General features: G+C 36.4%; 1 protein-coding gene across 1 annotated transcript in view; it reads right to left on the bottom strand.

Annotated features, from left to right (window-relative positions):
- The window catches only part of ADAMTS6 (ADAM metallopeptidase with thrombospondin type 1 motif 6), a 284,847-nt gene that overhangs the window by 250,305 nt on the left and 18,668 nt on the right, over window positions 1-15,874 (bottom strand). Inside the window, exons 4-7 of the mRNA XM_005694638.3 lie at window positions 8,724-8,892; window positions 1,855-2,066; window positions 1,349-1,432; window positions 700-845 (exon numbers count right to left, since the gene is read on the bottom strand). Of these exons, the coding sequence (XP_005694695.1) occupies window positions 700-845; window positions 1,349-1,432; window positions 1,855-2,066; window positions 8,724-8,892 (611 nt within the window). The remainder of the gene's footprint in view (window positions 1-699; window positions 846-1,348; window positions 1,433-1,854; window positions 2,067-8,723; window positions 8,893-15,874) is intronic.

Here is a 15,874-nt window from a genome sequence, read left to right as displayed (position 1 = left end):
AGGATCCTGGACTTGAGCCCTTCTCTTTTACTTAAATATTTTGAACTGGTTTCCTTGTTTCTTACATGAGAAAAATAATAATAATATCTACTTCACAGCATTTTTATTGAAGACTAAGGAATAATGTGGATCTGAATATAGGTTTATAAAACTGGAAAGAAATATATGAATTCATTGAGTTATCATCAAGTAATAATTCTGCCTGAAAGACAAGTGAGTCAACATATGGTATAGCAAATATGGTTCTTTATGTATCTCTTAATTAAAATGTTTAATTAAATAAGCATTCATCTAAATATACTGTAAAACTACTGATGTCTTCCCTTTTAACAATTTGGAGGTAAGAATAATTAATATATTTTATAAAAAGAGTAATAACCCACTTTTATATTTAAGACAGATTTTTCTCATAATTTTCAATTTTGCTTTAGCAAGTATTTTGTTCAATTAACAAAACATGTATGTATTTCCAGTTAAACTTTATGAATAGAGCTTAATAGAAGAAAGATATTTACTAAATTCCTAAGTCAACTCTAAATCTTTTCTTTTCTCTTATTTGGTTCATTTAATGCAAACACAATAATAGTGTAATATATTCTTTCTCAGTGGTGAATAATAAAGTACCATTTTGCTTTCTCCAAATATAGTTACAATATCAAACACAACAATCAAAGGTAAAATACTTTCAGCAAACCATACCTAGTAATAAGAACTGCATTATCGTGGTGGGCAATCCCATTTTCTGGAATGGTGTTTCCATCACTTTGGTGGGAGAGAATGGATTTCTGCCATTTACAGAAGCTATCGAGGGACTTGTCTGCATGGTGGTTTATCTCCAAGTTTGGCTGCAATACAACATGCATACCAGAAATGTTCCAAACAAATTACTAAGGTCAGTTGTTAAAACTTTTGAAGACTAAAGTGGGACTATAATTAGACATAGTGGTTTCTAGGAATAACCTCTTGCCAATTTTCATCTCTGTCATATCTGGCCTAGAATTAATTTAGTGTATTATTGAACAGATATTCTTTCCAGTTTCAACTTTAAAGATAATGTGAATATATGTGATTATCAGCCTACAAAACCAACCAAAACCACTCTTATAAGGTCTGCCATGCAAATCCTCATCTTTATACTGAAACATATAGCTAACACACACATATATACATCATGTACATAAGAGGTATACTCTTGTAAACTACTTAAAATTTGCTTAAAATATTAAGTGCTTAGAGCTGAAAGTCATATTCAGCTAGAACTTTCTAAGAGTAGCAATAATAAAATATACTTTTTAATATTTCTACAGTCTGTTAAGAGTTTTAGACTTATAAACTAACTCATTCTTACCTGATCTTCTGTGAGAACAATTAAACGGGCCACTATAATATTCACAACGTTTCCTAGGCTGGAATCACGGTAAAGTTTGGCAACCTGACCTCCAGAAAATAAGAAAAGACACAAAGTCAGACAAAAATCACAAAGTGATTGTTCAATTTTTTTTAGAGTGGTAGAACAATTTTTCATCAAATTAACCACTGTGTGTATAAAAAGGTATTCTTTTATTTTATGTCACTTAGAACTCTACCCTCAAGATATCTTAGTTAAAGGTTATACAAATCTACGTTAAGAAAAATTTTCTTCTAAAGTTGAACTACGTCATAGTAATTAAGAGGATGAGTCAATCTAAATGAACAATAAAGTAACCTTTAAATTTATCTTACAATAATAATAGATCAATTCTAACTTTCAATGAGCTAGTTCTCAAAATTATTTCACAATAAAAATTCACGACCTTAGTCAAAATTCACAACAAATTATTAAGTTAAAAAATTACATAGAGGGATCAAACTTACAATATTCATCACACTCAAAATGTAATGTTCAATGTCTTTGCGGCCATGGTAGCCCACCATCATTTTGTCTGCCACTACTAGTGTCTCCACAAACCGCTCAATGCTTACTGATCTCTTCTGTCTCTGGTGGATATGTGTGCCATTAATTGGTAGTGAAGAAGGAAAAGCAGATGTGTCATTCAGCCACCAAGGTTTGCCACTTCTTAGGAGGTCTACAATAAAAACAATACATAGTTCACATAGTTAACTAATTTAACCTACTTATTCATAGAGCTTTCATGCAGACATGCTTCTCAAATTCTCTAACATATAAAGATTTATCAAAGTGAGGGAAGGGGATGAGGAAATGCAGTAGTGAAAAAATTAAACTCTTCAAATTTTTCAAAATAATCTTACCTGAAAAAATTAATAACATTAAACTATTCATGAAAACAAAATAAAGCTAATAGTTAACTTTAAAAAAGGAAACTTCAAATAATCAGTTCACATTTTTCCAGTGAGTGATTATGTCATAATACTTTTAAATTTAAAATCTATACTTTAAAACATCATTTCAAGTTGTTTAAAAAGCAACTATTAAGCATTAACTTTCTAAACAGCCTAAGACAGTTCTGATGAAGAATATTAATATTGTAAAAATCTATTCCTAAAATGCTTTGCAAACATTTATTTTAAAATAAGATGCTTTTATTAAACTATTTTAAATTAGAGCAATTTTACTCCTCTAGATAAAGACCCTGACTCAATGGACATGAGTTTGAGCAAACTCAGGGACATAGTGAAGGACAGGGAAGCCTGGTCTGCTGCAGTTCATGGGTTCGCAAAGAGTCAGACATGACTTAGTGACTGAACAACAACAACAAAGGCTCTAGAAATCTCAGTTCTAAAAAGATATGAATTATCATTTCCATTTAGCTTCACAGTCTAGAAATCTTTATCCTGACAAAGTATTCAATATATTCCTTTTCCAAACTCTAGAGGTAAATGGGATTAGAATCAGAGTTGAAAGACAATGATTCCAACATGACTCACTTTAAACCAGATTTCAGCGTGGATTGTAGCTTTTCTTTTGATTTCTAGATATTTGGTCCTTCAGCACACAGGAAGCTTTTTAGTACTATGGCATTCGTAAACACTTGCCTAACTTATATTCATCTTCATTTAGTAAACTTGAGCAAGTACAGATCCATTGTACACATTTTCTTTTTTTTTTTTTTAAGGGAAGACTTTTAACTACAGATTCATTCTTTTATTATTATTATTATTATTATTATTTTGGCTGTGCTGGGTCTTTACTGAGGCTTTAGTTGCCTCACAGCATGTGAAATCTTAGTTCCTCGACCAGGGATTAAACCTGTGTCCCCTGCTTTAGAAATGCAGATTCTTAACAGCTGGACCACCAGGGAAGTCCCTATATGCCCCACTTTCTGATCGTCAGACTGAACAGGAAATCTTTCTAATTATCACTTATTGAAAAATTTGGTGAGGAAAAATCAGAGTAATCTATATAATCTACTTTATAAAAAGTAGTGGCATTACTCTCTGTTTTCAGGTTTTCCCTTTTAAAAATGATGTTGAGAGAAGTTATAAATTTTAAGAAATAAGAGAAATAACCACAGGGAGCATCAGTCGAATACTTTGAAACTCAAATAAATTAAATGAGTGTCTATTCCTAGGTCAAAAGGTCAAGAAAGAAACATTCTACTTCTTAATTCAATAGCATATCCCCAAGACAGTCAGTAAGTATTCCCCTATGTCCATTGTGGCAGACACTCTTAAGGTAGTTCCCATAACCTCCTGTGTCCTCATCTCCTCCCTTGAGTATGAGCTGGAACTGTGACTAGCTTCTAACAGAAACATGTATATGCCTACATAGCTATACTATATAATGTTGTAGCATCTCTCTTACTACAGTTGTTCCCTTGCTGACTTACAGGAAGGAACCAACCAAGTTGGTAAACTGTACATGCTGAGGCACTGCAGGTGGACTCTGGCAGACAACAAGCCAAAACCAAAGCTTTCAGTCTTATAACAGCAAGGAACTGAATGCTGCCAATAACTATGGGAGTGAGGAAGTGAATTCTTCCCCAGTAAAAACTCTGGATGAGAACCCAGCCCTGGTTGAGGCTAAATAAATAACCTGAAAGTGAAAGTGAAGTCACCCAGTCGTGTCCGACTCTTTGCGACCCCATGGACTGTAGCCTACCAAACTCCTCCATCCATAGGATTTTCCAGGCAAGAGTACTGGAGTGGGTTGCCATTTCCTTCCCCAGGAATTCTTCCCGACCCAGGGATCGAACCCGGGTTTCCCACATTGGAGGCATACGCTTTAACCTCTAAGCCACCAGGGAAGCCCCATACACAAACTTCTGGTCCACAGAAAATGCAAGATAATAAATGTATATTGCTTGAGCCACTGGGTTTGTGGTAATATCGATGTGAGACAGCCAAAATCTTTTCTGCATTAATATTACTCCCAGTTTCTCTTGCTCAGTCTTTTGTGATCATGAAACCACTCATACATTCAAATCATGCTTAGTTTTCTTCTTCCTCTGGCTGGACAGCTTAAAGGTCTAAATACAGGACAGAATTTCCATTATTTTTATCATTTTCACGTATTCAATTTCTCCTTATTTTCATTTAAAGTATTATATAAAGAATTAGACATAATTGGGCAAAATAAACATTAGCAATAGTGTTTCTCATTTTATAGCATTTAGTATAAGGTAACTGTTGTTATTATCATTTTCACAGCTTTCAGCTTTTAGGATTTTTAAATGTTAAGTTTGCTTGGCTACTGCTCCATCAGAAATATATATTCACAATGTCCTTGATCAATGTTCATAAATGAAAAAACGTAATCCTTATACTCAAAAGATTTGTAGTCTGATAAATACATGTAATAAACATGCATGTATTCTGAGTAAAATTTAAAGATTAAAGACTCCCCCATGTGATTAGATCATTACAAAACATAATCTACATTTTACAATTGTCAATTGACTGCTTAACATTAAGTTTAATGATCTGTAATTAACATCCTTTTTAGTGTGAAGCAGAATACAGAACTGACTTGTTTTGTTTCAAAACAGAGATAAGTAGTTTTTCAACTGATACTCATTCCATGTGGCTTGCTCAGTTTAATCCTGGATTGAGTATAAAATGTTAAAGAAAACATTCTTCCACAAACATATATTGTACAATGAAGAACTTTACCCCCAAAGCCAAATACATAGATCTCTTCGTCATCTAAAATAGAATTTTAAGTTTTTGATCAATATTAAAACATTTTTAATATATACAGCCATGCAAAATTATCTCATTGATCTGCTTTATTTTTCATTACTCACTACTTCTTGACAGTTGGCCATGTAGTTATTTGTTTATTTAAATGCTTGTTTAGTAACTGTCTCTCCTCAATGGACTTCCCTGGTGGCTCAGATGGTAGAGTCTGCCTGCAATACAGGAGACCTAGCTTTGAATCCTGGGTAGAGAAGATCCTCTGGAGAAGGAAATGGCAACCCACTCCAGTATTCTTGCCTAGAGAATTACATGGACAAAGAGGCTGGTGGGCTACAGTCCACGGAGTGGCAAAGAGTCAGACACAACTGAGTAACACTCTCCTCACTAGAATATAAGATTCCAGAAAGTATGAACTTTTTCTGCTTTATTTGTCGCTGCATCCCAGCACTGAGAATAGTCTTGTGCATGCATGCCAAATGAATATTTATTTCATATTATATTTAAGTAGATAATGCAGGTATAAAGACATATCTGTATGAACAGACTATAAGAACACTCAGTTATCTCTGGGTAGTGGTATAAGAGCAACTTCTTTTTTCTTTTCATCCTGTATTTTCTAAAATTTCTACAAAGAACAGACATTTCTTTCATAAAAAGTTTCCTTTTTAGTTTTTAAAAATTTAATACAGTTCAAATTAATGTGTGTAGTTCATTTTAGCTCCTTCACTGTCAAACCTAGGGGCAAGGACTGCTTCTTTGCTTTCTCTTTGTCTGCGAAGATGAAGGTATAAAGGTATCTGCTGCAACGAACTTTAAACTTTGCATTATCCTTATTTTTCTTCATCTTGACAGATCTGGTGTCCCTTCACCTGGCTGTGAGCAGAAAGTCCTTGATTTCTAAATTCGGTGAGGCATGGTGACGAAGTGCAGGGAGCGGGGCCAGACACAAGAGACTCACTTTGAGCTCCATAAAAAGTTTTTTAATCAACAGTAAATCTAACTAGAATGAGAAAGTTCATATTTTAATTTGAAATAAATATACCCACTGTCAACAGTTTTTATATATTTTAATATAAACTTGAGTTCCTGATAACAGGCAGTGTATACCTGTAAATGCACATCTCGCTTTACTATACTGAACTATACTGTTGAACTAGTATCAAAATTAAAATCAGTAGTTCTTAACCAGACATTTCTCACACTTATTAAATATAAAATGCTTTTTCCCCAATAATATCTAGTGACATATCCATGGAATTTAGGGAACTACTAGTACTACTATATTCCCACTGTTGGGATGCCAGTGGGAAGGTGTGTAAGCCAGAATTAGGAGACAAACCTGACGAAAGGCAGAAATGGACAAACCTGGAGATAGGAAGACTGGATAGAAACTCATTACAATGGTCTAAGCAAGAGATAATGAGAGTTCAAACTAAATGGACCAGTGTTAGAGGTAGCAGAAATGGCTAATGAAAGGATGCATTAAAAGCAAAGACTATTTAGGAAACAATTTCCATAATCTAGGGAAAGAGATTGTAGAATATAAAAATCTTCTTCCAAGAGGACAGAATTTTACAACAGTGATAAAAACAGAATTGCCTGATTCATGTCTAAACCATTGAAAAATAAGAATCTTCCTGGTAAATACCAATTAGTAACAAAATAGGCACTGCAAAAGTTGATAATTTGAATTTCAAATAGTTAAGAGATACTTTTCAGAATATGAAATCTTTAAATGCATTTGCAAAGGTTATCTTTACAATCATGACTTGAAGAATGTCATGTTAAGAAAAAAATGGGAAAACTATATCACAATAAACAGCTAAATATTTGAATCCTGCTCTTTAAAGAATTTAAATAAGGTTGTCACTTATAGCCTAAATTTTGTTAACTATAGATAAATAAATGATTTCCACACTGTTTAGTTTCATTATTCAATCCAAAGACAAATAAAAGTTTTTTTTCATTATTTACTATGATGTTGTATTTCATCTCTCAGGTAGATTCACTTTAAGTGATCTTTTTTAGGGCCAATTATCCTTAACCAATAAGAATCTCCCACAATTAAAAGCCTCAAAAATCACTCAGGAAGAGAGCATGGAGAATGAGAACAGTGAGCTGAGGAAAGAACTCCAAAGAAAACTTGTACTTGAAACAGAAGAAAAAGAGCCTATGAAGGATACAGAGAAGAAACAGAGGGTGATACATTCACTAACTCACAAGGTAAACTACTCCACTTTTACAAATCTATCTGTTGAACACATTCCATATTTTACTAAATTTACTGGTTGGTGAATTCTTCTTTGTATTAAGCTGAAAGTTGTCTCTGAAACACTCTGCTCCTACTTCTAGCTACCAGAACTACATGGAATAAATCTACTCTTTTTTTCTGATATAGTATCTCAAAGGTCATCCCAATAATAATGATGGCTGCTGCCACTGGACTGAGTAACTAATGTTTGCTGAGAGGAGTACTCAGAAAGTTGGATAATTTGTCCACAAATATGCCCCAGCCCATGTTCTTTCTACTATATTATACTATATCCTCTATTTCTCTAAGTTCCTAATCTTTAGACTAAATCACCTCCTAACCCCTTACCTCTCTTCTGCCCAATTCAGTCTCCATAAGGCTGCCAGAGTAAGCTTTTTAAAACCCAAATCTAATCATTTGATTTTCACTGACCCTTTCTGTGGGATAGCACTACACTTAAGATAAACAAACTCTTCAACAAAGTTTATAAGCCCTTTGTGACTGGGCCACTTCTTACAGTTTCACCTCTCACAACCACTCACCCCAAACCACTATGAATCTCACTCTTTCTCTCCAATCCATATTCTAATATCGAGTTACATCAACTGCCAGTTTCAGCAATGTGATATCTTCTCTTTTGGTTCAGAACCTTTGTAAATGTTATTCCTTTTATATAGAACACTCTACCCATTACTCCCTCAGCTTAAAATTCATTTCCTCCACGAAGCCTTCTTTGACCACTGAAGTCTAGGTTTGTATGTATCTCCACAGTATCTGAACTAACACTACCTTTGAATACGAACTTTAAGTCTCTTCAAGCTTTATTCAAGTGTTTAGATTCTTATATCAGGCAAACCAAACAGCAGAGTACTACAGAATACCTGTGCATGAAAGCTGTAACTATTATCTGGATAAAATAAGGCTTAACCTTCAAAGAAACAGGTTTCCCTAGTGGCTCAGACAGTTAAGAATCCACCTGCAATGCAGGAGACCCAGGCTTCAATCCCAGAGTCAGGAAGATCCCCTGGAGAAGGGAATAGCTACTCAATCCAGTTCTCTTATCTGGAGAATTCCATGGACAGAGAAGCCTGATGGGCTACAGTCCATGGGGTTGCAAAGAGATGGACATGACTGAGCAACTAACACTTTCAGAGAAAAAAAAAACAACTTTCACACAGACTTGTATTTTACAGACTTCTTCAAGAGCTTCCAAAATTGACTTGAAATTATTGACAGGTGACATCTTTTAAGTAGACTCTGGATATTATCATTCTAATTACTCAAATTCCTATTTATTTTTTATTGTTAATCTTACCATATATGCCAGAAGGAAGTGGCAATACAAGACTATACTTTCTAAAAGCTACACACTCACCCGAGACCCCACAATGAGAGTGATCATATAGATGCCTTTGCTGAAGGGTAGACTTTTTGTAAATGACATGAGGATGGCCATTTTCATAACTAAAATGTTTGGAATCCTCTGTGGTATTCTTTAATGGTTCAATAAAATATTCTTCATCTTCTGTAGCAATAACACCATGCTAAAAGAAAAAGAAGCAAAGAATTTAACAAGAAGAATCATTTTAAATATTAATTACTACTATTGCCAAGAGTCAAAAATAAGGTGATACCTCTCCAAAAAGGAGGCTAAAACACATGAATTTTGCTATTCTTTAAAAAGGATGCTTATATACCTTTACATGCTTTGCCTTGTACTAAGCATAAAACATAAATTATTCCCTCCAGTTTTCCCAATAACAATGTTAGGTAGTAGAGATCTCTGTATGTTCGTGTGGTACATGCTCAGTCACTCAGTCGTGTCTGACTCTTTGCAAACCCATGGACTACAGCCTGCCAGGCTCCTCTGTCCATGGGATTTTCCAGGCAAGAATAGTGGAGTGAGTTGCCATTTCCTTCTCCAGGTTTGTATGTTCACTAAGACTTATTTACTTTCCAAATTGTGCACACAACTTAACTAGGTACAACTTTATAGTTAAATTGTGACCAACAGAAAATAGACAGAGCATATACGACTTTCAGGCCAAGCCCCTAAGAGTGTCTCCACTGGAATTCTCCACTCTCTCAGAGAAAACCTAGGAAAAGTGGAAGCCAAAAAAGAACTTGGGTCCCTAAGTGACCTCATGGAAAGCTGTCCAGTCTAGACACATATACGGGAGAAATAAACTTGTATTGTGATACACTTCTCACATTTAAAGCTCTATGTTACACCAATATATATGTCCTTAATTCATATACATGCCATACATCTCCATACATCTCTGAAGTACTAGGTTCAGAGGTTAAGAACCTGTCCAATATTAGACAGAGGTAAGTGAAGGAGCTGGCAGTCACACAAAGCTCTGCTCTTATTTGCAATATTATATTGCCTTACGTCTGTTTACTTAGCCAAGTTCTACTTAGCTCAGTCATCATTCCTCTTTAAAACATCTTTGAGCCCAACTGGAGTAGCTTCATACTCTTCTGAACTACAAGAGAGCTTACTATTGGTATCATTTATGTTTAATTAATTCAACATTGCATTGCTACATCTCAAGTATTGAATCAATTTTTAACTTTTCAACTCCATGTTGTCTTTTCCCAAGCATACTATTTGCTCTCTTAAACAGAGATTGGGCCACTTCTTATCTCTCCAATCCCCAACTCTTAATCTCTGGAAACGGGTTTCTTGTATCAGTTACAGGCAAAGAAAGTATTCCATATGTTGTATATATAGGAAAAAAAAAAAAGCTGATTAAAAGAAATGAGATAGCAAGCTATCTGCAACAGAAATAAGAACTTCCAGCTTTGTCTAACAGTGTTTTCCTAAGAATGGCACATGTAAGGACTGTTCTTAACCCAACCAATTTACCCTGTAACATTGGATAAAACACAAACTCTGAGTGTATTTCCTCAGCTGGAAAAATGAAAGGGTTGCTGTAAATTAGTGCTTTTAAAACAGCACTCTAGGGAACCCTAAAGGTTCTATGGAAGTGCCTTCAGGAGGCTGCCACAGACAACAAAGGGAGACCTACATGGCTTGGATTGCTAGGCTTAGGAATCAGCTGCACTTTTATTAATCTATATATTAAGTTTCCACATAATATTTCATTTGAGAAAAGAATTTTGCTGCTTTAAAAAGAAAAAAGCTGAAAACCTCTGGTGCAATAATCTCTAAGATCCCTTTGAATCTAAACCTCTATGATTCTGTTTAGGGAAATTCATGCTAAGTACCATATGCTTGAAGAGAAAAATAAGACATAATCAGAGCTACTCTAATTAATAGATGAAGTTGGCTGTCACCTACATGAAATGAGCTAAAAGAAATGAGTTAAAGAAGAGAAGCAAAGAGCAAGTGAGAAAGGGAATGATATACCCAACTGAATGCAGAGTTTCAGAGAAGAGTAAGGAGAGATAAGAAGGCCTTCTTAAATGAACAATGCAAAGAAACAGGGGAAAACAGAATGAGAAAGACTAGAGATCTCTTCAAAAAACCTGGAGACAACAAGGGAGCATTTCATACAAGGATGGGCATGATAAAGGACAGAAATGGTAAGGAACAGGCTAAGAAGAGATGGCAAGAATACACAGAATAACTAAACAAAAAAAGGTCTTAATGACCCAGATAATCATGATGGTGTGGTCACCTACAGCCAGACAACCTGGAGTGTGAAGTTAAAAGGGCCTTAAGAAGCATTACTACAAACAAAGCTAGTAAGGTGATGGGATGCTAGATGAGCTATTTCAAATCCTAAAAGATGATGCTGTTAAAATGTTTCACTCAATATGCCAGCAAATCTGGAAAACTCAGTGGCCACAAGACTGGAAATGGTTAGTTTTCATTCCAGTCCCAAAGAAGGGCAATGACAAAGAATGTTCAAACTATCATACAACTACACTCATTTTACATGCTAGCAAAGTTATGCTCAAAATCCTTCAAGCTAGGCTTCACGAGCATGTGAACTAAGAACTTCGAGATGTACAAACTGGGTTTAGAAAAGACAGAGAAACCAAAGATTAAATTGGCAACATTTGTTAGATCATTGAGAACACAAGGGAATTTCAGAAAAACATCTACTTCTGCTTTATTGACTACACTGAAGTTTTTAACTGTGTGGATCACAACAAACTGTGGAAATTCTTAAAGAGATAGGAATACCAGACTATCTTACCTGTCTTCTGAGAAACCTGTATGCAGGTCAAGAATCAACAGTTAGAACCAGACATGGAACAATGGACTGGTTCCAAATTGGGAAACGAGTACATCAAGGTTGTATATTGTCACCCTGCTTATTTAACTTCTACACAGAGTACAGCATGCCAGACTCACAAGCTGGAATCAAGATTGCCAGGAAAAATATCAACAACATCAGATATGCAGATGATACCACACTAATGGCGGAGAGTGAAGATGAACTAAAGAGCCTCTCAATGAGGGTGAACAAGGAGAGGCAAGTGAAAAAGCTGACTTAAAACTCAACATTCAAAAAACTGGATCATGGCATCCAGTCACATCACTTCATGGCAAATAGAAGGGGAATAGTGGAAACAGTGACAGATTTTATTTTCTTGGGCTCCAAAATCACTGTGGACAGTGACTGCAGTCATGAAATTAAAAGGCACTTGTTCCTTGGAAGGAAAGCTATGACAAACATAGACAGCACATTAAAAACAGAGACATCACTTTGCCAACAAAGGTCCATACAGTCAAAGCTATGGTTTTTCCAGTGGTCATGTATGGATGTGAGAGTTGGACCATAAATAAGGTTTAGTGCCAAAGATCTGATGCTTTCAGACTGCGCTTGAGAAGACTCCTGAGAGTCCTTTGGACTGTAAGGAGATAAAATGAGTCAATCCTAAAGGAAATCAACCGTGAATATTCACTGGAAGGACTGATACTGAAGCTAAAGCTCTAATACTTTGGCCACCTGATATGAAGAACCTACTCATTGGAAAACACCCTGATGCTGGGAAAGACTGAGGGCAGAAGGAGAAGCGGGTAGCAGAGAATGAGATGGTTAGATAGCATCACTGACTCAATGGATAGGAATTTGAGCAAACTTCAAGAAATAGTGAAGGACAGGGGAGCCTGGTGTGCTGCAAACCACCGGGGTCACCAAGAATCGGACACAACTTGTGACTGAACAATAAAAAAAGAGTGCAAAAAACACAAAAAAGCGGCCTAGTCACTTCACATTATTTTCACTATTGTTGGCCTTATTTAAGGATATTAGTCTCTAAATTAAATAGAAATACTGAAAGGAATACTTCCCTGGTGGCTCAGTGGTAAAAAAAATCTGCCTACCTTACAAATAGCTGTGAAAAGAAGAGAGGAGAAAAGCAAAGGAGAAAAGGAAAGATATAAGCATCTGAATGCAGAGTTCCAAAGAATAACAAGAAGAGATAAGAAAGCCTTCTCCAGCGATCAATGCAAAAATATAGAGGAAAACAACAGAATGGGAAAGACTAGAGGTCTCTTTAAGAAAATTAGAGATACCAAGGGAACATTTCATGCAAAGATAGGCTCAATAAAGGACAGAAATTGTATGGACCTAACAGAAGCAGAAGATATTAAGAAGAGGTGGCAAGAATACACGGAAGAACTGTATAAAATAGATCTTCACGACCCAGATAATCATGATGATGTGATCACTAATCTAGAGCCAGACATCTTGGAATGTGAAGTCAAGGGGGCCTTCGAAAGCATCACTACGAACAAAGCTAATGGAGGTGATGGAATTCCAGTTGAGCTGTTTCAAATCCTGAAAGATGATGCTGTGAAAGTGCTGCACTCAATATGCCAGCAAAGTTGGAAAACTCAGCAGTGGCCACAGGACTAGAAAAGGTCAGTTTTCATTCCAATTCCAAAGAAAGGCAATGCCAAAGAATGCTCAAACTACGGCACAATTGCACTCATCTCACATGCTAGTAAAGTAATGCTCAAAATTCTCCAAGCCAGGCTTCAGCAATACGTGAACTGTGAACTCCCTGATGTTCAAGCTGGTTTTAGAAAAGGCAGAGGAACCAGAGATCAAATTGCCAACATCCGCTGGATCATCAAAAAAGCGAGAGAGTTCCAGAAAAACATCTCTTTCTGCTTTATTGACTATACCAAAGCCTTTGACTGTGTGGATCACAATAAACTGTGGAAAATTCTGAAAGAGATGGGCATACCAGACCACCTGACCTGCCTCTTGAGAAACCTATACGCAGGTCAAGAAGCAACAGTTAGAACTGGACATGGAACAACAGACTGGTTCCAAATAGGAAAAGGAGTACGTCAAGGCTGTATATTGTCACCCTGCTTATTTATCTTATATGAAGAGTACGTCATGAGAAACGCTGGACTGGAAGAAACACAAGCTGGAATCAAGATTGCCGGGAGAAATATCAATAACCTCAGATATGCAGATGACACCACCCTTATGGCAGAAAGTGAAGAGGAGCTAAAAAGCCTCTTGATGAAAGTGAAAGAGGAGAGTGAAAAAGTTGGCTTAAAGCTCAACATTCAGAAAACTAAGATCATGGCATCCAGTCCCATCACTTCATGGGAAATAGATGGGGAAACAGTGGAAACAGTGGCAGACTTTATTTTTTGGGGCTCCAAAATCACTGCAGATGGTGACTGCAGCCATGAAATTAAAAGACGCTTACTCCTTGGAAGAAAAGTTATGACCAACCTAGATAGTATATTCAAAAGCAGAGACATTACTTTGCCGACTAAGGTCCGTCTAGTCAAGGCTATGGTTTTTCCTGTCGTCATGTATGGATGTGAGAGTTGGACTGTGAAGAAGGCTGAGCGCTGAAGAATTGATACTTTTGAACTGTGGTGTTGGAGAAGACTCTTGAGAGTCCCTTGACTGTAAGGAGATCCAACCAGTCCATTCTGAAGGAGATCAGCCCTGGGATTTCTTTGGAAGGAATGATGCTAAAGCTGAAGCTCCAGTACTTTGGCCACCTCATGCGAAGAGTTGACTCATTGGAAAAGACTCTGATGCTGGGAGGGATTGGGGGCAGGAGAAGAAGGGGACAACAGAGGATGAGATGGCTGGATGGCATCACGAGATGGACATGCTTCTGAGTGAACTCTGGGAGATGGTGATCGACAGAGAGGCTTGGCGTGCTGCAATTCATGGGGTCTCAAAGAGTTGGACAAGACTGAATGACTGAACTGATCTGAACCAATGTAAGAGATGTGGGCTTGATCCTTGGGTTGGGAAGAACTCATGAATAAGGAAATGGCAACCAACTCCAGTATTCTTACCTGGGAAATCTCATGAATAAAGGAGATTGGCCCTCTATAGTCCATGGGGTTGCAAAAGAGTCAGACACAACTTTGCGAGTAAATAATAACAACTGACAGGAATAATAGAATAGGCCACTAACAAACCCTAATCTCTGATTATGAATTACTTTACCAAGAAGATTAACAAAGCAATAACAAACTAAGCAAGTCTCCTGAAGAAAAGAAGGTGCATGCAGAAGGGAGGGCTTATGTAAGACATTTTGATAAGCATGAAGTAGAGGAAGCAGGGTCTACAGTAGATGCTGGACTGTGGGCAGATGTCAAAAACAAGAAAGTCAGGCTGCTGGAGAAAAATAGTCAGAAACCTGGTAAATAAAATCTCTAATTTCAAGAAGGTAAAGGTCTTGGAAGAAAATCCAGAGATCTGATGTGTTAGGTAGTCTGTAAAATGTCTATACACATTATCCCATTTAATCTTAATATCTCTATAAAGTAGGTACTACTATTTGGCAGATAAGAAAATTATATTGAGCAAAGTTCAGTAACAAATTCATTCAACTATGTTTGGAAGCTGAACTCTTAGTCACTATATTATAATTCCCCTAGTCTCTGAGGGTTGCTTCTCACTTCATCTATTTATTTAAAAAGTATGCTTTGAGAGTCTATCACATGACAGGTTCTATTCTAGGTGGTAGGAGTGCAAAAATGAAAAAAGAATTTTGGCCCTTTCATGAAGCTTATATGCTTTAGGAAAGAACTAGAAAAAAAAAGTTGTTCATTCATTGTATAAATAAATGAAGAATCAGGTAGCAAGATATGTCAAGAAGAGAAATAAAGCAGTAAGAGGACAAAGTAATCAGAGGACAGAGAGAATTATACAAACTATTTAGGATGGTCAGGAACATCCTCTGTAAGGTGGTATTTGAACATAAACCTGAATAAAGTGAAGGAGTATGCCAGATATCTTAGGAAAGAGCCAGACAGTGGGAATGGCAAATGCAGAGACAACAGGACACAAGCATGCACACAGTATTTGAAAAGGAGCTCTGTAGATAAAGGGAGGGTAAGGGGAAAGGATTATGTGCTGGACGTTAGATGATGGAGTCCTCCATTCCCTGACATGCCAGTCCCTACAAAAACCCCAAGACTCATTCCCTGGATTCTACTGCCCGTATGGTTAGGTACATTACATTTTGTGATCTCATCTTCTATTTCCCCCTTCACCATTTAAAACACTGCAACTATATCCTCTCAATCTCAAGGTCAATTATATATAATTG

Source organism: Capra hircus, chromosome 20 (assembly GCF_001704415.2).
Source record: "Capra hircus breed San Clemente chromosome 20, ASM170441v1, whole genome shotgun sequence".
In the NCBI taxonomy this organism is placed as follows: domain Eukaryota; kingdom Metazoa; phylum Chordata; class Mammalia; order Artiodactyla; family Bovidae; genus Capra; species Capra hircus.
The sequence above is the reverse complement of the archived record's forward strand: the minus strand, read 5'-3'. Positions and strand labels throughout refer to the sequence as shown.